This window comes from Myxine glutinosa, chromosome 5, assembly GCF_964187855.1.
Source record: "Myxine glutinosa chromosome 5, kmMyxGlut1.1, whole genome shotgun sequence".
Classification (NCBI taxonomy): domain Eukaryota; kingdom Metazoa; phylum Chordata; class Myxini; order Myxiniformes; family Myxinidae; genus Myxine; species Myxine glutinosa.
Window position 1 is genome coordinate 176,485,915 of NC_136265.1, and position 22,403 is coordinate 176,508,317.

At 57.7% G+C, this 22,403-nt stretch overlaps 1 protein-coding gene across 4 annotated transcripts in view; it reads left to right on the forward strand.

The window, feature by feature from the left end:
- The first annotated feature begins 35 nt into the window (after positions 1 to 35).
- PIGQ (phosphatidylinositol glycan anchor biosynthesis class Q) overlaps positions 36 to 22,403 on the forward strand; it is a 57,851-nt gene continuing 35,483 nt past the window's right edge. Inside the window, exons 1-3 of one of the 4 annotated variants that reach the window (XM_078779132.1) lie at positions 36 to 196; positions 12,616 to 12,703; positions 12,814 to 12,892. In XM_078779132.1, the coding sequence (XP_078635258.1) occupies positions 12,849 to 12,892 (44 nt within the window). In that variant the 5' untranslated portion in view covers positions 36 to 196; positions 12,616 to 12,703; positions 12,814 to 12,848. The remainder of the gene's footprint in view (positions 197 to 12,615; positions 12,704 to 12,813; positions 12,893 to 22,403) is intronic. The other 3 variants (XM_078779127.1, XM_078779126.1, XM_078779133.1) reach the window with 3 other exon arrangements.

The following is a 22,403-nucleotide window of genomic DNA, read 5'->3' on the forward strand; positions in this document are numbered from 1 at the left end:
CTATGACGACAACAATGGACTTTGGCCTTCAGGTCAAAGTGCGCGCGTGTGTAATACGTGTGCGTGCTAGCGTAATACGTGTGCGTGCTAGCGTTTTACGTGTGCGTGCTAGCGTAATACGTGTGCGTGCTTGCGTGTTACTTGTAACTGAACACAGCCCTGGGCCTGGATTGACTGACCTTTTCGACACAGCTAGGTGAGTGGACCTCCTGTTTGGAGAGGTTCTCATGAGGGATGCCAATTTCGAAATATCGAAACGTTTTAAGATATTTGAAACAATTGTTTCAAAACAATTCTGGCTCAACATTGGCATCTACTGGCAGAATCTGTAATGCAGCCATTTAATTATAAATGTGTTGAAGTGAATATAAGACATACTTCTAGTGAAGTAAGTATGTTGTCGCGATCCCGGCTGTGAAATGGTTCCCAGCACGGAATACGGACGTTAAGGTCCGGGCTTCAAGTAGTCCACGGAGTGGACAGAGAGAACTCAATAAACACAATTGTGTTTTAATCGGCCTTCTAGGGGTAAGGCACGATGCTTTATTGGCTCGATCACAAAACCATGAAAGGTAACAAAATGGAATAAACTGCACAAAGCCTGCAGGAACTGTCGGCAACAGACGCTCCAAACAGGACGCAGGTAAGATCACTCGCGGCTCCAATCGACGATCTCCGGGACTCGGAGGGTAGCAGGATGGAATTCACCGCACAAGGCCGGCAGGAACGGTCGGCCAGCAGCTCCAACACGAAGCAGGCAATCACTCGCGGTTCCAATCTACGAGATCCGGGAATCACTCGTTCTCTTCCGGAGTTACTCGCTCGTAAAATACCGAACTGTAATCGACCAGCCCAACTCGGCTGTCGTGAGGATTCAAGGAAAGCCCTTTTGAGATTTCCCACTCGGAGCCTTCGAGCCACGTCCGTTGCACAAGATGGCCACCGCGCTCTCTGACCCTCCACCAATCACGTGCCGAATCGCCTCCCGATCGCGTGAGGCTCCAAGGAGGCCACGTCACGCGGTGGGCGGGGCACCAAATCTGGGTGAGAACAGGTGGTTTCACCGGTGGTTTCTCACAGTCCTCCCCCCCTAAGTAAAAACCCCGTCGAATAGACGGCGTTTTTAAAACCAGTATTTGTAGTAGGTGCAAATCACATGGCAAGATGATGGCGGTAATCGCTAACAGGCAATTAACGCAATTAACAATTATTAACACTTATTAACAACAATAACGCAACAACGCAACAATACAACGCAACGCAATAGCGCAACAATAACGCAATTATTAACGCACAGGCAATTAACAGGCATTAACAGGTTAACAATGAACCAGTTTGGTTTTTTTTTTTTTCACACACAAATTTTAACACCATACACCACATTAATATCTACCCTACAAGAGTTACACTTCACACAAAGCACAATAGAGAGGCAAGGGGGCCAAACTCAAGTTGGGGGAAGCGTTGACAGGAAGGAAACGGGCCGAGACCTAGAGCGGCGGGTACTCCTCCGGTGTCGAGAACAACAGTCATATGCGTAATGACCCCTTTCACCGCACTGGTAACATCGATCGTTCGGGTCGAAAGGCCTGCGGACCAAAGGGCGTCTGAAACGAGGCCGCCGCGACATGCCATTCGACATCTCGACGCACACACGCGATCCGCAAATTAACCTTCCATCAAGGGCTCTGACCGAATCTTCAGCATCTCGTGGCTCTTCAAACTCAACAACTGCAAATCCAGGTGGGTTTCGAGCAACCCATACGTTGCGGAGTGGTCCGTAATGTTCGAAGACCCTCCCTAGCTCGGCTTTCGCTGCTCCATTGCCCAGGTTTCCCACATATACCTTAGCATTAGCGTTCCTGCTGAATCGCGACATGGCGGGAGCGGTCCCTGAGGAGCACGGCACCTGAGGGTGGCTTGACGGGAGGCTCGGGTGGACTTCAGCTGACGCAACGTCACCGTCGGGAACTGGAGTCGAGGCGCTAGGCTCCTCGGGCCAGAGTGAAGATATGTCTGACTCCGCCACTCTCTCCGCCTGTTTACTCTGGGATCTAGTGACCCCCCCACAGGTCAGAGTCAATGACTCCTCCCTGGCCATGGCATCATTGCCAATCAGCAAGGAGACCCCGGGTATCGGGTAGTAGGGTACCACCACACAGGTCACTGGACCCTTAAAAATGTCACTCCGGACCTCGAGGAGGGCAAGGGGATACCGGCCAAGAACCCGGTCAATGCCCCGAAGGAGGGTATACTCGCCGGTATAACGCATCTGAGAGGCCGGAACTACCCCCGCCCGGAGAACACACCGTGTCGCCCCAGTATCCCGAAGGTATTGGGCCTCAAACTTCAGCATCGAATCAGGGCCACCCACTAAGGCTGTCCCTGAATAATCCTGGTACAGTGGATGAATGGAATTAGCCTCGGTGGCAGTGACCTCGGTCACCGATGCCACCGTCGTGTGCGAGGGCCCGGCGGATGAGCTCCACTGATCTCCCTCCGACTTAACAGGAGGGTTGCCTCGGTAGGCCGGACTAGCGGGATTAGAGAAGCAGCGGTTTTCACCGTGCCCCACGCGTTTGCAGAAATCGCACCAGGGCCCTGCCCTGGTCTGCGGCTCGCGACCGCCACCAGTGGAGGGCATCGGAGAACCCCTCCCCTCGATCCAGCCGCCGGGCAGACGGGGGGCGGTCTTGATCGCAGACTCCTCCGTCTTACGACGCGACTGCGTGACTTGCAGCATTTTGCACGCCAAAACATGTTTATCAATAAGGTTGACGCAGTCTGCCAAGGAAACAGTGTCTTTGTCGACAAGAAACAATGCTAAGTCAGGCGGAAGCTGTTGATCGATACGGTAACGCACCAGGAGTTCCGCAACCGCTTGAGGTAACTCAACCTTGCTCCCCTTGAACCATCTCTGCAGCTGTTCCAACAAGGCCCGCGAATGTTCCTCATAGGTTTGACTGGACTCACGAGTCCAGCTGAAAAAATTTCTCCTATAAATACATGCGGACACCGCATAGGCGTTCAAAATCTCGGCCTTCAATGCCCTGTATTTGTTTGCGTCCTCGGTTGCCATCCTCGCATATACCTCCCTCGCCTTCTCAGATAGATGGCTCACAAGATGGCCGACCCACAAGCTCTCATCAATGCCACCGGCAGCCAACAACTTCTCCGCCATCTCCAGATACGCTTCTGGCTTCGTGTCTCCCGTCCAGTCCGGCAAACGAACATGAACAGTTTCCGGGACTCTTGCAGCAGACCCCTCTGCCCGCGGTCGTTCAGTCAACATTCGCAACTCATGCTCTCTGACGCGTTCAGCTTCTGCTGCTGCCGCACGCTCTCTCTCTCTCTCACGCTCTCTCTCTGCTGCTGTCTCTGCTGCCGCATGCGCTCTCTCTGCTGCCGCAGCACGCTCTGCCTCTGCTGCTGCCGCACGCTCTCTCTCTCTCTCACGCTCTCTCTCTGCTGCCGCACGCTCTCTCTCTGCTGCCGCAGCACGCTCTGCCTCTGCCCTGTCATTCTCCCTGTTATACATGTCAAGTTGTTGAACCGGAGTCAGCCCGGTCCAGAAGGGCGAACGCATGCATTTAGTCATGATGGAATCGCTTCCTAACATATCGGGTTTAGTGACTGGGTCAAGGCTGATTGCGTCGCTCGCATCGCCACCCACGCGACTGTCAACATGATCAGGTTGAACTCTCACTTCTCTGGTCGACATAGCTTGGCTACGAGTTATCATAAGACAAGGCACAAAACACAACGCTCAAACACAACGCTCTGTTGGGGAAATACGACACGAACTACACAATATCACCACCGCACATCAAATTGCCAATGAGAAAAATACCACGTACAAATACTCACGTTTTTTTTTTTTTTTTTTGTCGGTTGTTTGGAGGGATCCGAGGCTCACTTATTCTGCAGTGAAGCACCACCCAAGACAGCGTCCTACGGCGAGAAAGTTCCTCCAAGACGGCGTCCGCTGGTGAGAAGATGCAGAGAAGATGCAGATGCCGAATTCCCGTCTCAATTCGAATGTCTCTCACTTGAAAGATCCTAGGACGAGCAACCCATTTGTCGCGATCCCGGCTGTGAAATGGTTCCCAGCACGGAATACGGACGTTAAGGTCCGGGCTTCAAGTAGTCCACGGAGTGGACAGAGAGAACTCAATAAACACAATTGTGTTTTAATCGGCCTTCTAGGGGTAAGGCACGATGCTTTATTGGCTCGATCACAAAACCATGAAAGGTAACAAAATGGAATAAACTGCACAAAGCCTGCAGGAACTGTCGGCAACAGACGCTCCAAACAGGACGCAGGTAAGATCACTCGCGGCTCCAATCGACGATCTCCGGGACTCGGAGGGTAGCAGGATGGAATTCACCGCACAAGGCCGGCAGGAACGGTCGGCCAGCAGCTCCAACACGAAGCAGGCAATCACTCGCGGTTCCAATCTACGAGATCCGGGAATCACTCGTTCTCTTCCGGAGTTACTCGCTCGTAAAATACCGAACTGTAATCGACCAGCCCAACTCGGCTGTCGTGAGGATTCAAGGAAAGCCCTTTTGAGATTTCCCACTCGGAGCCTTCGAGCCGCGTCCGTTGCACAAGATGGCCACCGCGCTCTCTGACCCTCCACCAATCACGTGCCGAATCGCCTCCCGATCGCGTGAGGCTCCAAGGAGGCCACGTCACGCGGTGGGCGGGGCACCAAATCTGGGTGAGAACAGGTGGTTTCACCGGTGGTTTCTCACAATGTTCAGATAAGTGAGACGATGAACATCAAACAACGAACCAACAACTCCATAAACTCGCAACAAACATTTGAACGTTACCGGTCTTTTTAAAAAGGCTTTTGCCGCTCATACGCCAATCAAAACGTCTGAAGCGCGGTGCTACGCACGCGACTTGCCACCAAGGAGGAAGCGGACAACGCAGTTAAACAAAAGTGTCTTTATTGACAAGAGGTCACTGTAGCACTGGCGCGCTCCGGGCTGCGCGCCCAGTGTATATCCTGAGGCCACGCCTACCCCTTGGGCATGGCCGCCGCCCACTTGGTGCGCGGAATGATGTCACCACGCCAGTGGGCTTTCGTGTCCGCCACACGCGCCCCCCCAGAATTCCCGCGCACCTGGAGGGCCAGTTTGCGGGGCAAGCGGATGACCCGGCCGAAGTGCCCTCTGGCGACCAGCGGCGTCCGGGGTGCAGGGATGCCAGCTGGGATGCCCCCGGCTGTACCCGGGATGGGTGCCGGACCGGGGGGCGGCGTGCCGGCGGTGCTGGGCGGTGCCGGGGGTCCGCCCGCCGGGGGGCGGCCCCGACGTGGGGGCCGAGCCACCGGCGGTGGGTGGTCCACGTCGAGGTGGGCCGGATTGAGTCGATCCACCGAGATGCGGTCGGGAGTACCGCCGATGTCCAGGGTGAAGAATTTCACCCTGGTCTCCAGCACGCGGAAAGGCCCGTCGTACGGGGGCCGCAGTGGTGTCCGGTGGGCGTCGTGCCGGACGAAGACATACTCCGCGGCGCGAAGCTCCGGGGCGACGTGCATGGGTGGGTGCCCGTGGTGCGCCGTCGGCACCGGGGCGAACCTCCGGGCGGTCTCCTGCAGCGCGGAGCGCTCCTGCGCCGCAGACCAAGGTGCTGTGGGGTCGGGGAGGAACTCGCCCGGCACCCGCAGTGGTTGTCCAAAGACCAACTCCGCCGCGGATGCGCACAGGTCCTCCTTGGGCGCCGTCCGGAGGCCCAGCAGGACCCAGGGGAGCCTGTCGACCCAGCCGCCGTCGCGGAGGGTGGCCCAGAGCGCGGCCTTCAACGAGCGGTAGAACCGCTCGCACAGGCCGTTAGCCTGGGGGTGGTAGGCCGTGGTGCGGTGCAGCTGGACCCCGAGCCCCCGCGCGACCGCCCCCCAGAGCTCCGAGGTGAACTGGGGGCCACGGTCGGACGAGATGTCCGAGGGGGCACCGAACCGGGCGACCCAGGTGGCGATGAACGCCTGCGCGACGACCGCCGCCGTCGTTGACGCCAAAGGCACGGCCTCCGGCCACCGGGTGGTGCGGTCCATCATGGTCAGGACGTGGGTGAAACCCCGCGAGGGGGGCAGAGGTCCCACCAGGTCCACGTGAACGTGGTCAAACCGACGTTCCAGGCACCGCAAACGGGGCCAATGGGGCCTGGGTGTGTCGGTGCACCTTCGCGTGCTGGCACGCGAGGCACGTCCTGGCCCAGCCACGGACGGCCTTCCGGAGGCCATGCCAGACAAACTTGTCGGCGATCAACCTCTGGGAGGCCCTCGTGCCCGGGTGGGACAGGCCATGGATTGAGTCGAAAATCCGGCGCTGCCAGCCCGCGGGCACGATGGGGCGAGGCCGCCCGAGGGAGACGTCGCACCAGAGGACCGTTCCCGCGCCCTTGAACGGCACCTCGGTGACGCGGAGGCCCGTAACGGCGGTCCGCAAGAACTGGACGTCGGGGTCGGCGGCCTGGTCCGCCGCCATCCGGGCATAGCCGATGCCGAGGTGGACCGCGTGGGCAACGGACCGGGAAAGGCAATCCGCCACCGGGTTGTCCTTCCCCGCGACGTGCCGGATGTCCGTCGTGTATTCGGACACGGCCGAGAAGTGACGCTGCTGCCGGGCCGACCACGGCTCGGCGACCTTGCCCATCGCGAACACCAGTGGCTTGTGGTCGATGAAGGCCGTGAACGCACGGCCCTCGAGCAGATGGCGGAAGTGCCTGACCGCCAGGTGGAGCCCGAGCAACTCGCGGTCGAAGGTACTGTACCGGCGTTCGGGCGGGCGAAGCTGCCGGCTGAAGAACGCCAGCGGTTGCCAAGCGCCACGCACCCATTGCTCGTGCACCGCGCCCACCGCGTAGTCCGAGGCGTCGGTGGTGAGGGCGATCGGTGCATCGGGCGCCGGGTGCGCGAGCATGGTGGCGTTAGCCAAGGCGAGCTTCGCGCCCACGAACGCCGCGTCCATCTGCTCAGTCCAGGTGACGTCACCTTTGCCCGGCTTCCCCCGGAGGGCCTCGTGCAAGGGGCGCAGGAGCTGGGCGATGCGGGGCAGGAAACGATGGTAAAAGTTTACCATGCCCAGGAACTCCTGGAGCCCCTTGATCGTGCGGGGCCGCGGGAAACCCTTTCACCGCCTCCACCTTGGCCGGTAGGGGGACGGCCCCGTGCCTGGTGACGCGGTGCCCCAAAAAGTCGATTTCGGCGACACCGAACCGGCACTTGGCGGGGTTCACGATCAGGCCGTGCTGGCCCAGACGTTCGAAGAGCGTGCAGAGATGGTGTAGGTGCTCTTCGCGGGACGCGCTCGCGACTAGGATGTCGTCCAGGTAGACGAACAGGAAAGGTAAGTCGCGCAAGATGCTATCCATAAGCCGCTGGAACGCCTGAGCCGCATTCTTCAACCCGAAGGGCATCCTGAGGAATTCGAAGAGGCCGAAAGGGGTGATGACGGCCGTCTTCGGGACGTCGTCCGGTTGGACGGGGACCTGATGGTAGCCCCGGATGAGGTCCACCTTTGAAAACACGGTCGTGTTGGCCAACCGGGCGGAAAAGTCCTGAATGTGTGGGACGGGGTAGCGGTCGGGGGTGGTGGCATCGTTGAGCCGGCGGTAGTCCCCGCACGGCCGCCATCCCCCGCCGGGCTTCGGCACGATGTGCAGCGGGGAAGCCCAAGCGCTGTTGGAGCGCCGCACGATCCCCAGCCGCTCCAGCGTGGCGAACTCCACTTTCGCCACGGCGAGCTTCGTAGGCTCGAGTCGGCGTGCCCGGGCATAGACCGGCGGCCCGACTGTGGGGATGTGATGCTCCACCCCGTGCTTAACGGCCACCGCTGAGAAGGTGGGCCACATGAGGGTTGGGAAACTGGCGAGGAGGCGGGTAAAGTCGTCCGCTGCCGGAAGCGTGCAACTTAAACTCGCCGGGACGGAACCGTCCAGCAAGCCGCTTGGCAAGCCGCTTGGCAAGCCGCTCAACGAGCTGCTCAGCGAACAAGCGAGCGAGCTAAAGGTTTCGGCCTGGATGAGCCATCTGCGCTTCTCGTCGACCAGCAACCCATGCGCACATAGGAAGTCCGCACCGAGCAACGCCATTGGCACGCTGGCGGTCACGAACGACCATTGAAAGCGCTGCCCTCCGAACCGCAGGGAGAGGCAGCGCTTCCCGAACGTGCGGATGGGTGTACCGTTGGCGGCAAGCAACGTGGGGCCCCGGCCCGCGGTTCGCTCGTCGGACGTGTAGGCTGGGATGACGCTTACCTACGCTCCTGTATCACAGAGGAAACGGCACCCGGATAAGGTGTCCGTGATGAATAGGAGGCTGCCGGAATGGCCGACGCTCAGGGCCACTAACGAGCGCCGGCCCAGTAGTTTCCCGACTTGTCAAACGAGCACGGCGGGCAGCACTTCTTAGCCTTGTGGCCGAACCTGGCGTGGAAATAGCACCAAGCTTGCAGCGGCGGGGGCGGCGGCGGCTTGCGGTGTTCTCGGCGGCGGTGGTGGTGGTGGTGGTGGTGGTGGTCGGGGCGCGGCAGCTGCCACGAGGGACGCTGTAGCATCTGCCTCGGGAACCACGACGGCGGCACCGTAACTCGACCGCGTGTCGCAAGCCGCGAAGAACTTGTCGGCCGCTACGGCCAGGGCGCGGGGTTCCCTTATGTTGGAACCGGCCAGCGCGAGGCGTACCTGTAGCGTTAGCTGGCGCAGGAAAAGCGCCCGGAATAAGAAATCCGGGGCTTGGTCACCCAGCAGTGACAGCATATGATCCATCCGCACAGATGGTCGTGTGTCGCCGAGTTCAGGAAGGTCCAGGAGGCGGTCGGCCCGTTCGATCTCCGTGAGGCCGAACGTGGCGATGAGGAGATGTTTGAGCGCCCCGTACTTGTGGTCGGCCGGCGGGTGCCGCAGGATGGACATGACTCGGGCGGCAGTGCCGGGCCCGAGGGCGGCGACCACGTGGTAGTAACGGGTCTCGTCCGCCGTTATGCCTCGAAGCTGAAATTGTGCTTCGGCCTGCACGAACCACACGTCGGCCTGTGCTTCCCAAAACTCTGGGAGTTTTACCGTGACGCCGTTGTTGGCAATGGCGCGTTCGGTGGTCAGCAACGGCTGAACCAATCGGGGTCACCAGTGAAGTGTGGTGCTGCGCACACAACTTGCTTGCCAAAGAGGTAGGCCACAACGCGTTGTTAAAACCAAAAGAGTCTTTATTGCGAAAGCTCTAAACTGCAGCACTGGGCGGGCTCGAGCTTAGAGCCCGCATATATGTGCCGAGGCCACGCCTAGTCCCCGGGCGTGGCCGCTCGGTCGAAGGGCGGGGCATGTGCCATCGGTCCCCGCCTGGGCGCTCGCGCCACCTTCTGGAGCGCGGAATTATTGCCCCCTGTGCCCGCCACATACGTATACAATTATTTCGAAGTTTGCTGTTAAAATAAAATATAGGGGCTTATAAAATGAGAACAATTTACAACATTCTTTAAATGTTAATTTAATACTTGAGGAATATCTGTTACTGCTCAAATATTGCATTGATTGTTGTGAGGAACAGATTAATGAAGAAAAATTTGTGTGTGTGTGTGTGTGTGTGTGTGTGTGTGTGTGTGTGTGTGTGTGTGTGTGTGTGTGTGTGTGTGTGTACGGGTCTGTCTGCTTCGACTCTGGTCTGCCAAATCTCAGGTCCCCCTTCCACTCATGTCCATCAAATATCAGGCCCGCCTTCCACTCACAGTTTTCTTTGGCATGGGTTCCAATCCTGAGCGTGTCACCACTTCACCGCAATTGGGTCGGGATTCAATCCCAGACTAATCAGTCAGCCCAGAGGCATTTGCGCATACATCGAGACTATCCCTATCCTGCCAGCCCAAATGTGTGTATGTGCATTAATATGAGTTGGTCCCCCCCCCCCCCCCCCCCCCTTTGCTGCTATAACAGCCTCCACTCTTCTGGGAAGGCTTTCCACTAGATGTTGGAACATTGCTACAGGGATTTGCTTCCATTCAGCCACAAGAGCATTAGTGAGGTCGGGCACTGATGTTGGGCGATAAGGCCTGGCTCGGAGTCGGTGTTCCAATTCATCCCAAAGGTGTTCGATGGGGTTGAGGTCAGGGCTCTGTGGAGGCCAGTCAAGTTCTTCCACACCGATCTCGACAAACCATTTCTCTATGGACCTTGCTTTGTACACTGGGGCATTGTCATGCTGAAACAGGAAAGGGGCTTCCCCAAACTGTTGCCTCAAAGTTGGAAGCACACAATCGTCTAGAATGTCATTGTGTGCTGTCGCATTAAGATTTCCCTTCACTGGAACTGAGGGGCCTAGCCCGAACCATGAAAAACAGCCCCACACCATTAGTCCTCCTCCACCAAACTTTATATTTGGCACTATGCATTCGGACAGGTAGCGTTCTTCTGGCATCCGCCAAACCCAGATTGGTTCTTCGGACTGCCAGATGGTGAAGCGTGATTCATCACTCCAGAGAAAGCGTTTTCACTGCTCCAGAGTCCAATGGCGGCAAGCTTTACACCACTCCAGCCGGCGTTTGGCATTGCGCATGGTGATCCTAGGCCTGTGTGCCGCTGCTCGGCCATGGAAACCCATTTCATGAAGCTCCCGACGAACAGCTGTTGTGCTGACGTTGCTTCCAGAGGCAGTTTGGAACTCGGTAGTGAGTGTTGCAACCGAGGACAGAAGATTTTTACGTGCTTCAGCATTCAGCGATCCTGTTCTGTGAGCTTGTGTGGCCTACCACTTCGCTGCTGAGCTGTTGTTGCTCCTAGACGTTTCCACTTTACAATAACAATAACAACACCTACAGTTGACCGGGGCAGCTCTAGCAGGGCAGAAATTTGACGAACTGACTTGTTGGAAAGGTGGAATCCTATGATGGTGCAACGTTGAAAGCCACTGAGCTCTTCAGTACGGCCCATTCTACTGCCAATGTTTGTCAATGTAGATTGCATGGCTGTGTGCTTGATTATATATACCTGTCAGCATTGGGTGTGGCTGAAATAACCAAATCCACGAATTAGAAGGGGGGTCCGCATACTTTTGGTCTTGTAGTGTATATATATATTATTAATAATAAATAATAAATAAATAAGTTCTTCATATATACATAAATATATAATCTATCTATAATTCCAGTAATCTCTGTGTGTGTGTGTGTGTGTGTGTGTGTGTGTGTGTGTGTGTGTGTGTGTGTGTGTGTGTGTGTGTGTGTGTATGCGACCGCTGTTTCTCGACAACTACCGGTCCGATATACTTGAAACTTGCCAGGTATATTGCTGGGGACCCGAGGATGTGCCTTTTCAAGGTTTCATATTAATCGGACAAGTAGTTACCGAGCTATGGCGATTTCTTTACCAAACTCCGCAAGCCGTTCGCTTTGGACCAAACCATTGCATGTAAATAGAGGGGGGGGGATTGTCACCGTACTCGCAAGCCGTTCGCTTTGGACCAAACCATTTCATGTAAATAGAGGGGTGGGATTGTCACCGTACTCGCAAGCCGTTCGCTTTGGACCAAACCATTTCATGTAAATAGAGGGGGGGGGGGGATTGTCACCGTACTCGCAAGCCGTTCGCTTTGGACCAAACCATTTCATGTAAATAGAGGGGGGGGATATAATTTTAGATATACGTATATATAGTACGGGCATGCCCTAGTATTATAAAAGGAGTCATGTATGTCTGTCTGTCTGTTTGTTTGTTTGTCGTGTTATAACTTGAGAACGGATTAATGGATTTCAATAAATTCAACTATGGTGGATTCGGGTAACTCCAGGGAGAGTTGATGATCCCCACCAAAAAACAACATTTTCGCATTTTTTTCATGGGTACATGGACACGAGTGTCAAAACTTCAAATGCCAACACGTGACATTGGTTATCACTGCACGGGGAGCAGGGTCTCCCAGGAATTAATTCCAACTTCTTTCCTGGAAGTCCTTGCAGTGTTCATATGTTTTATACCTCTCCCACCTCCCCCCAAGCCCTCTCCTCCCACATTTCTCCCGATGTCCCTGCTCTCAAATGTTGTGTTTGTGTCCTTCCCCCTCTCTCCCCATCCTGTCTACCGCTCCCCTTATTTTTGTGTTTTATGTGTCGGTTTGACTTTTTGTGTGATTAATGTTAGCTCTTTCACGAGCCTCGATCTTGTATACAAAAAAAAAAAAAAAAAACACATCCACTGCACTTCCCTCATCCACCCAGTCATAAACGGCCTCATATAACCTAAGTGGCCGTCTACATATTAAGAGGCCTAACAGCCAATATACATATATTGTATGCAAAAAGGGGCAGGAAGCTGAAAGTGGGGTGCTGTTGGGGGAGAAAGTGTTGGAGTAAACAAAACTTAAGTGAAACTCTGAAACTAGCAAGTAAGATGGATGGGTTAGTGAAGGTTATGATTATCGGGGTAATAAAGATCATGGGACAGGATTGTTTGAATAATTCCTCCATTTTTCACATATAATATTTAGACGGACATATAATGTATATAAAGTCACTCCAATGTGGAAGCATACTTGCCGACATGGCAGTATGGTGTGATTATGTAGAAAGAAAATATGACTTCTTTCATCAAGTTTAACCTCGCTGTTTCTGTTCTAGGAAAATCTTCATGCCTTGGTGCAGATGAGACCAGCACTTTGCCACCTTGGAGAACGTGGAGTTCGCCTGCTCCTCCAGTGAGCTTACTGTGAGAAAGGATCATAGTTTGGAATAATAATCCAACAGGGTATTTTGAGAATATTGCATATGAAGATGTGAGCTTGAAAGTAACCATTTGCATTTTCCTCTTGTCTGCAGCTTTGCCTCCATTTCAAAAGGGTTCTCATTTCTAAATGAGAGGGGCTTTGTTTCCAAGGAACTGGCTCGCTGGCAACAGGTTTGACATCACTACTCGGGCATCTGCACCAGCCTACACAAAATAAATTGATGATGTACAAATGATGCACAATGACCTTTCTCAGTCGCACGTTTATGTGTGAAGAGTGCACGCCGAATCTGTAACACGGAAGCGGCCGCTACACCTGTTTCTCAGTCGCTTTGCACACGCTGCCGTGTTACTTCGGAGCCGCACGTTTATATAGGAAGAGTTCGTCAGGAGTCGATCTACTCTCTCCTGGTACGTAGAATTTCAACAAAAGCCACATGACTGTTCATATTGGTAAATATTATTCCATCGTGTTTGGAAAAACTGGAAAATTGGAAAAATTGGAAAAACAATATAGGAAAGCACGGCGTTACGCGCGCTGCTTGCGAGCAAGGAGGAAGCAGACAAGCGGTAACTTATAAGCGTCTTTATTTGAGGAGCTCACTGTAACACTACCGCGCTCCGGGCTGCGCTCCCCGTGTATATCCTCAGGCCACGCCTACCCCTGGGGCGTGGCCGCCGCCCACTTGGTGCGCGGAATGATGTCACCACGCCAGTGGGCTTTCATGTCCGCCACACGTGCCCCCCCCCAGAATTCCCGCGCACCTGGAGGGCCAGTTTGCGGGGCAAACGGATGACCCGGCCGAAGCGCCCCCTGGCGATCAGCGGCGTCCGGGGTGCAGGGATGCCAGGTGGGATGCCCCTATCTGCCCCTGGGATGGGTGCAGGACCGGGGGGGCGGCGTGGCGGCGGGGCTGGGCTGTGCCGGGGGTCCGCCCGCAGGGGGGCGGCCCCGACGCAGGGGTCGGACCACTTGTGGTGGATGGTCCACGTCGAGGTGGGCCGGCTTGAGGCGGTCTACAGAAACGCGGTCAGGAGTACCGCCGATGTCCAGGGTGAAGTGCTTCGCCCCGGTCTCCAGCACGTGGAAAGGCCCGTCGTACGGGGGCCGCAGTGGTGTCCGGTGGGCATCGTGGCGGACGAAGACGTACTCCGCCGTGCGAAGCTCCGGGGCGACGTGCGTGGGTGGGTGCCCGTGGCATGCCGTTGGCACCGGGGCGAACCTCTGGGCGGTCTCTTGCAGAGCGGAGCGCTGCTGTGCCGCGGACCATGGTGCCGTGGAGTCGGGGAGGAACTCGCCCGGCACCCGCAGCGGTTGCCCGAAGACCAACTCCGCCGCGGATGCGCGCAGGTCCTCCTTGGGCGCCGTCCGGAGGCCCAGCAGGACCCAGGGGAGCCTGTCGACCCAGCCGCCGTCGCGGAGGGTGGCCCGGAGCGCGGCCTTCAATGAGCAGTGAAATCGCTCACACAGGCCGTTAGCCTGGGGGTGGTAGGCCGTGGTTCGGTGCAGCCGGACCCCGAGCCGCTGCGCGACCGCCCCCCAGAGCTCCGAGGTGAACTGGGGGCCGCGGTCGGACGAGATGTCTGAGGGGGCGCCGATCGATTTTCTGGGGGCACCGTGTCACCAGGCACGGAGCCGTCCCCCTGCCGGCCAAGGTGGAGGCGGGTGAAGGGGTTTCCGCGCCCCCACATGATCAGAGGGCTGCAGGAGTTCCTGGGCATGGTGAACTTTTACCATCGGTTCCTGCCCCGTATCGCCCAGCTCCTGCGCCCCCTGCACGAAGCTCTCCGAGGTAAGCCGGGCAAAGGCGACGTTACCTGGACCGAGCAGATGGACACGGCGTTCACGGGCGCGAAGCTCGCCTTGGCTAACGCCACCATGCTCGCGCACCCGGCGCCCGATGCACCGATCGCCCTCACCACCGATGCCTCGGACTACGCGGTGGGCGCGGTGCACGAGCAATGGGTGCGTGGAGCTTGGCAACCGCTGGCGTTCTTTAGCCGGCAGCTTCGCCCGCCCAAACGCCGTTACAGTACCTTCGACCGCGAGTTGCTCGGACTTCACTTGGCGGTCAGGCACTTCCGCCATCTGCTCGAGGGCCGGGCGTTCACTGCCTTCATCGACCACAAGCCGCTGATCTTCGCGATGGGCAAGGTCACCGAGCCGTGGTCGGCCCGGCAGCAGCGTCACCTCTCGGCCGTGTCCAAGTACACGACGGACATCCAGCACGTCGCGGGGAAGGACAACCCGGTGGCGGATTGCCTTTCCCGGGCCGTCGCCCACGCAGTCCACCTCGGCATCGACTATGCCCGGATGGCAGCGGACCAGGCCGCTGACCCCGACGTCCAGGCCTTGCGGACCGCCGTCACGGGCCTCCGCATCACCGAGGTGCCGTTCGACGGCGCGGGCGTGGCCCTCTTGTGCGACGTCTCCCTCGGGCGTCCTCGCCCCATCGTGCCCGCGGGCTGGCAGCGCCAGGTGTTTGACGCCATCCACGGCCTGTCCCACCCGGGCGCGAGGGCCTCCCAAAGGCTGATCGCCGACAAGTTCGTCTGGCATGGCCTCTGGAAGGCCGTCCGCGGCTGGGCCAGGACGTGCCTCGCGTGCCAGCGCGCCAAGGTGCACCGGCACACCCAGGCCCCGTTGGCCCCGTTCACGGTGCCGGAACGCCGGTTTGACCACGTCCACGTGGACCTGGTGGGACCTCTGCCCCCCTCGCGGGGTTTCACCTACGTCCTCACCATGGTGGACCGCACCACCCGGTGGCCGGAGGCCGTGCCCTTGGCGTCGACAACGGCGGCCGATGTCGCGCAGGCTTTCATCGCCACCTGGGTCGCCCGGTTCGGCGCCCCCTCAGACATCTCATCCGACCGCGGCCCCCAGTTCACCTCGGAGCTCTGGGGGGCGGTTGCGCAGGGGCTCGGGGTCCGGCTGCACCGAACCACGGCCTACCACCCCCAGGCTAACGGCCTGTGTGAGCGATTTTACCGCTCATTGAAGGCCGCGCTCCGGGCCACCCTCCGCGACGGCGGCTGGGTCGACAGGCTCTCCTGGGTCCTGCTGGGCCTCCGGACGGCGCCCAAGGAGGACCTGCGCGCATCCGCGGCGGAGTTGGTCTTCGGGCAACCGCTGCGGGTGCCGGGCGAGTTCCTCCCCGACTCCACAGCACCATGGTCCGCGGCACAGCAGCGCTCCGCTCTGCAAGAGACCGCCCAGAGGTTCGCCCCGGTGCCAACGGCATGCCACGGGCACCCACCGACGCACGTCGCCCCGGAGCTTCGCACGGCGGAGTACGTCTTCGTCCGCCACGATGCCCATCGGACACCACTGCGGCCCCCGTACGACGGGCCTTTCCGCGTGCTGGAGACCGGGGCGAAGCACTTCACCCTGGACATCGGCGGTACTCCGGACCGCGTTTCGGTAGACCGCCTCAAGCCGGCCCACCTCGATGTGGACCATCCACCGCCAGTGGCCCGACCCCCACGTCGGGGCCGCCCTCCTGCGGGCGGACCCCCGGCACCGCCCAGCCCCGCCGCCACGCCGCCCCCCGGTCCTGCACCCATCCCAGGGGCAGCCAGGGGCATCCCACCGGGCATCCCTGCACCCCGGACGCCGCCGATCGCCAGGGGGCGCTTCGGCCGGGTCATTCGTCTGCCCCGCAAACAGGCCCTCCAGGTGCGCGGGAATTCTGGGGGGGCGCGTGTGGCGGACACAAAAGCCCACTGGCGTGGTGACATCATTCCTCGCACCAAGTGGGCGGTGGCCACGCCCGAGGGGTAGGCGTGGCCTCATGATATACACCGGGCGACCAGCCCGGAGCATTTCAGTGTTACAGTGTAGTCTTACAATAAAGACGTTTATATGTTACCGCTTGTCCGCTTCCTCCTTGCTCACAAGCAGCGCGCGTAACGCCGCGCTTTAATAGCCTATTTTACTCCAGGGGGTTCTAGGATTACCCACCCAAAATATAGTTGCGATTGGTTCATCCGTTTTTGTGGTACCTTTGAACGGACAGACAGACGGACGGAAATTTGGTGAATTATAGTAAGATAACAAAATACTGTGTTAAATCACGATTGTATTGAGATATTATCAAACCAGCCTATTGTCGTCATGTTCATTTCCGGATTTGGGAGCAGGTCCGTATGTCCGTATGTATTTTGTATTGCCATACAAAAGCAATATTTGCCATTGCCTTTGTATTTTCCACTGTTAAATATTATTTTCCATTAATTTATTTGATTAATAACCTTTTTCCTTTCTCCTTACTGACTTCACAACCAACGGTCCTCGAGCCGAGCAACCACCTGTTTCTCACTTGAATTGGAGCAATAGACAGTGTAATCGTGCCAATCAACCAATGGGCATGCGTGATGACATCATAAGAAAGATGGTTTGAACTCGGGCTCTGAAAAGAAAGATCAGTTGAGAGCCAGGACTCTCCCAGGTGAGGTCTGTGCTGAGTTGGAGCTGAGAACCAGGAAAGTGCGGAGCGTGTGCTGTCTCTCCGATCCCCTCCCATTCTTTCTTTGGTTCTTTGGACGCCCCATTCCTCCCCAGTAGGTGGAAGGAGAACCGGTCCCAAAAGGTTGGCAACACCAACACTGAGTTTGCTCGAGCTGGACAGAGACCCGTCCCGTAGCACATTGTGTGTGAGGGGGAATTGCAGACTGCCCCTTCCATCCAATCTCGGTGTGGGGACCCAACCAGACCTAAACCAACCTTTTTGTTTCTTTTATCCACCACCCTTTCAGCCACGCATCTTCTCTCCCTCTTCACCCCTCTGAGAGTCCGACTACATCTTGAGAGAATTTGTTGTCAATAAGGATAAGCCGATATTTTTTGATAGCTCTAAGTGTAATTTATTTTCTGATCGAGACGTCCTCTTCCTCTTCGTATTTATTTCTGTAACTTCTTTTTTTTTTTTTTTTTTGTATACTGAATCGAGGCTCGTGAAAGAGCTAACATTTACTTCACAAACAAATCAACCAGACAAACAAAACACACAAAAAGAGGGAGCGGAAAACAAGATGGGGAGAGAAGGGGAAGCACACAAACACAACATCTGAGAGCAGGGAGATGTGTGGAAGGGAGAGGGCTTGGGGGGAGGAGGCGTGGGAAGGGGGGGGGGGGGGAGGGTGAAGTATAAAACACAAGGACACAAAGGACTTCCAGGACAGAAGTTGGTATTTCAAAAAAGTGGAATTGGGGTGAAATTAGCGGGGGTAGAAAAGATCAAGGTTTTGGATGGGGGAAGATAAGAGATGGTGGTGAACAGCAGTTTTAAAGACCTGGAGGGTGGAGTGGGATTGAAGAGAGTGAGGGAGTTTGTTCCAGCGGCGGGAGAAGAGAGGAATGAAGGAGTGAAGGTGAGCAGAGAGTCTTGATTTTGGCAGTTTGACCATAAGAGGGTTGCAGGCAGATCTTGTGCGACCTGTAGGAATATTTGTGGGACAGCCCAGAGAGAGCTGGAGGAGCAAGGCCAGAGAGGAGTCGGTAGAAGATGGCTCCTTCCTACGTTTGATTTACAACCGCTCGTACCGCTCGAAACTTCCTCCTTCCTACGATTTTCGTTGTATGTGCTCCTTCCTACGTTTGATTTACAAATTTTATTAAATATGGCATGGGCTGAACATTTAGTGCGGATGGGGGAAAGAGAGAATGGCAAACAGAGCGGATAGGTTGATGGAACAAGGTACAAGGAAAAGAGGTCAACCACGGGAGGATGGGAGAATTTGAGATGGGAGTATTGTGTGAAGAGGGATATAAGTAAGGTGGAGATGGTTGGAAGGTGGAGAGAGTTGGCTGAGGACAGAGGGGAGTAGAGAAGTATCGTGGTCACAGCAAGGCAGGAGCTTGGTGCCATCGGACCTCATCCCTCATTAAGGGAAGAGGAGGAGAATAACAACAAAATTAAACGTTATTATTTATTCATTCCTGTTGGTTCCTGGGTTCAATCACTTTCTCGGTGAGCCAGAATTTTGCCAGAGTGAATGCACGAGTTCGGTTCTGGGCATGTGCAAGCAAATTGAGGATCTTAACATTTTCTCAAGCTGACATTTCGCGCTTTGAAATTGAAATTAAAACCTCGACGCTCAGCATCTTGGGAGTATATTTATCTCCAACGATTTTACGTCACCTGTTAGGGACACCCAGTCCATTACTATGTATAAATATATGTATATATCATTGATGCAGGTTGTTATGATTCAACCAGTCGAAGTAAATCAGTAAAAGCTTCTTCTTCACTTCAACATCTGCCGCGAACAAAGCGAGTGGATTCTCGCAGAAACGTTGGCTCTACCGACTTGTAAATCCAGCTTTTGCATTTATAAACTTTTACTGATATGTATATATCATTATATGATCTTAAGGGTTCTGTAGCGGTTACCGCTGGATGCACACAATCGCCTTGCACCGGCCAGAACACGGCCAGACGCGCCTCTCCCGGGCATGCCCGCTCTCGCCTTTCCAGGGCTCGCCCAGAGCGTCCGGGCATGTCCGCTATCGCCTTTTCAGGGCTCGCCCAGAGCGTCCGGGCATGCCCGCTATCGCCTTTTCAGGGCTCGCCCAGAGCGTCCGGGCATGCCCGCTATCGCCTTTCCAGGGCTCGCCCAGAGCGTCCGGGCATGCCCGCTATCGCCTTTCCAGGGCTCGCCCAGAGCGCCCGGGCACGCCCAGCCTCGACTTGCCAGGCCGCAGCCAAACACGCCCGGGCAGGTCCAGACTCGCCTTTCCAAGGCTCGCCCTTGACACCCGGGCATGCCCGGTATAGCTTTTGCCGGGCAAACTTCCCGACATAAATGTGTATATATATTGCTGCCCGATAAACGGGCTTGTCAGAATACCTGAGCTGTTTTGTTTCAATAAAGCAACTCGGACGAATTCCGTCTTTGGTCGCGTCAATTCTTTCGACTCGCGTTGGAGCGCAGTTCCTTCATTGGTGACCTACCGACATGGATACAGCAGTGACGCTTAAACTGCCTACCTTCTGGGAGGCTCACGCCGCTGTTTGGTTCGCTCAGGCGGACTCTCAGTTCGCCCTGCGAGGCATCACCGCGGACGACACCCGCTTCCACCATGTTGTGGCGGCGCTCGGTTCCGCCACCGCGGCCCGCGCCTTGAGCCTCCTCGAGCACCCGCCGGCTGCTGACAAATACGACGCGCTGAAGACACTCCTCCTCGATGCTTTCGCCCTCTCACCGGCAGCACGCGCACGGCGCCTGCTCGCTCTGCCCGAGCTCGGCGACACGCGCCCGTCAGAGCGCATGGACTATATGCTCTCGTTGCTCGGTGAGCACTCTCCGGATTTTCTGTTCCGCGAGCTCTTCCTTCGCCAGCTGCCTCACCCGGTACGCCTCGCCCTGGCTGGCACGTTGATCACGGATTCCCGCGCCCTCGCCAGGGAAGCCGATAAGATCTCCTCGGCGGGCCAGCACATCGGCGCGGTTACCTGGAGCCCGCCGCCGTCCGAGGCGACGCCCACGACGCCCGAGCGCCCTGCGCGGTTGGAGGCCGAACTGCCGGTGCAACTGGCGGCCGCCACGCCGCACCGCCCGCTTCCGACACGACGGCCGGGGCCTCCACCTGACCGTGCGTGGTGTTATTACCATGCCAGGTTCGGACACAAGGCTCGGACGTGCCGGCCCCCGTGCACTTTCGGCAGGTCGGGAAACGGCCGGGCCGGCGTTCATTCCCAGCCATGAGCGCCGGCCACTTGGGCAACTTGCTGTTTATTCGGGACAAAGCGTCTGGGCGGCGTTTCCTGTGTGACACCGGCGCCCAACTGAGCGTCATACCCGCCTCCGAGCAGGACAGGCGGGACGCCGTTTGCGGCCCCTCTTTGGTCGCTGCTAATGGCTCGGCCATACGCACTTTCGGCCCACGCGTCGTCACCCTCTGCTTCGGCAGCCAGCGTTTTCAATGGACCTTTGTGACCGCCTGCGTCCCCATGGCTTTGCTGGGCGCCGACTTCCTCTGCGCGCACGGGCTGCTGGTCGACGTCAAACGTCGTCGCCTTGTCAACGCCGAGACCTTCAGCTCCCTGGCGTGCACGATGAGCAGCTCCGCGCCGACCGAACTGGCGTGCGCCCTCCCGGCAGCGAACGAGTTCGCTCGCCTGCTCACGGAATTCCCGGCCCTCACGCGGCCGACGTTTTCGGCCGTCGCGGTGCGGCACGGGATCGAGCACCACATACCCACTACGGGCCCGCCGGTCTACGCCAGGGCCCGCCGCCTCGACCCGGCCAAGCTCGCCGTGGCGAAGGCCGAGTTCGACGCGTTGGAGCACCTCGGCATCGTGCTGCGCTCCGATAGCGCGTGGGCCTCGCCACTGCACATCGTGCCAAAGCCGGGGGGTGGATGGCGCACGTGTGGTGACTACCGCCGTCTCAACGATGCTACCACCCCCGACAGGTACCCGATCCCGCATATTCAGGACTTTTCCGCCCGTTTGGCGGGACGGGTCATCTTTTCGAAAATTGACCTGATACGGGGCTACCACCAGGTACCTGTCCGGGCGGCCGACGTCCCGAAGACGGCCGTCATCACGCCGTTCGGCCTGTTCGAATTTTTGCGGATGCCGTTTGGCCTCAAGAACGCGGCCCAGGCGTTCCAGCGCTTGATGGACGGCGTGCTGCGCGACCTGCCGTTTCTTTTCGTCTATCTGGACGATATCCTCGTCGCCAGCACGTCCCGCGCCGAGCACCTCCTCCACCTCCGAACACTGTTCGGTCGCCTCAGCGAGCACGGCTTAATTGTCAACCCGGTCAAATGCCACTTCGGCGCGACGACCGTTGACTTTTTGGGCCACCGCATCACCAAGACCGGGGCCGTGCCGCTGCCGACCAAGGTTGAGGCCATCACCACGTTCCCGCCTCCCCGTTCCATCAAGGCCCTCCAAGAGTTCCTCGGCATGGTGAATTTTTATCACCGATTCGTGCCCCGCGCTGCTCAGCTCATGCGGCCCCTTTACGAGGCCCTCCGGGGCAAGCCGGCCAAGCATGACATTGTTTGGTCCACGGCCATGGACGCGGCCTTCGCCAGCGCCAAACGGGCCCTCGCCGACGCAACGCTGCTGGCTCACCCGGTGCTCAACGCGCCCATTGCCCTCACTACGGACGCCTCCAACTACGCGGTGGGCACCGTCCATGAGCAATGGGTGGACGGGGTTTGGCAGCCACTCGCTTTTTTCAGCCGGCAACTCCGGCCGAACGAGTTAAACTACAGCACGTTCGACCGCGAGCTGCTCGGGCTATTCCTGGCCGTTCGCCATTTCCGACACCTCCTGGAGGGCCGCCCGTTCACGGCTTTCGTCGACCACAAGCCGTTGGTCTACGCAATGGCTAAGTTCACGGAGCCGTGGTCGGCCCGCCAGCAGCGCCACCTCTCCGCCGTGTCGGAGTTCACCACGGACATCCGGCACGTCGCCGGCAAAGACAACGCCGTGGCCGACTGTCTTTCTCGGGCCAGCGCGAATGCGGTCCACCTCGGCATGGACTTCGCGCTCATGGCGGCCGACCAGACCACCGACGCCTCGGTGCAGGCACTCCGTGCGGCGGACACGGGCCTCCGCCTGGCCGACATTCCCTTCGCGGGCACCGTCCTGCTCTGCGACGTCTCCCAGGGCCAGCCTCGCCCCATCATGCCCGTTTCCTGGCAGCGCCGCATCTTCGCCTCCAT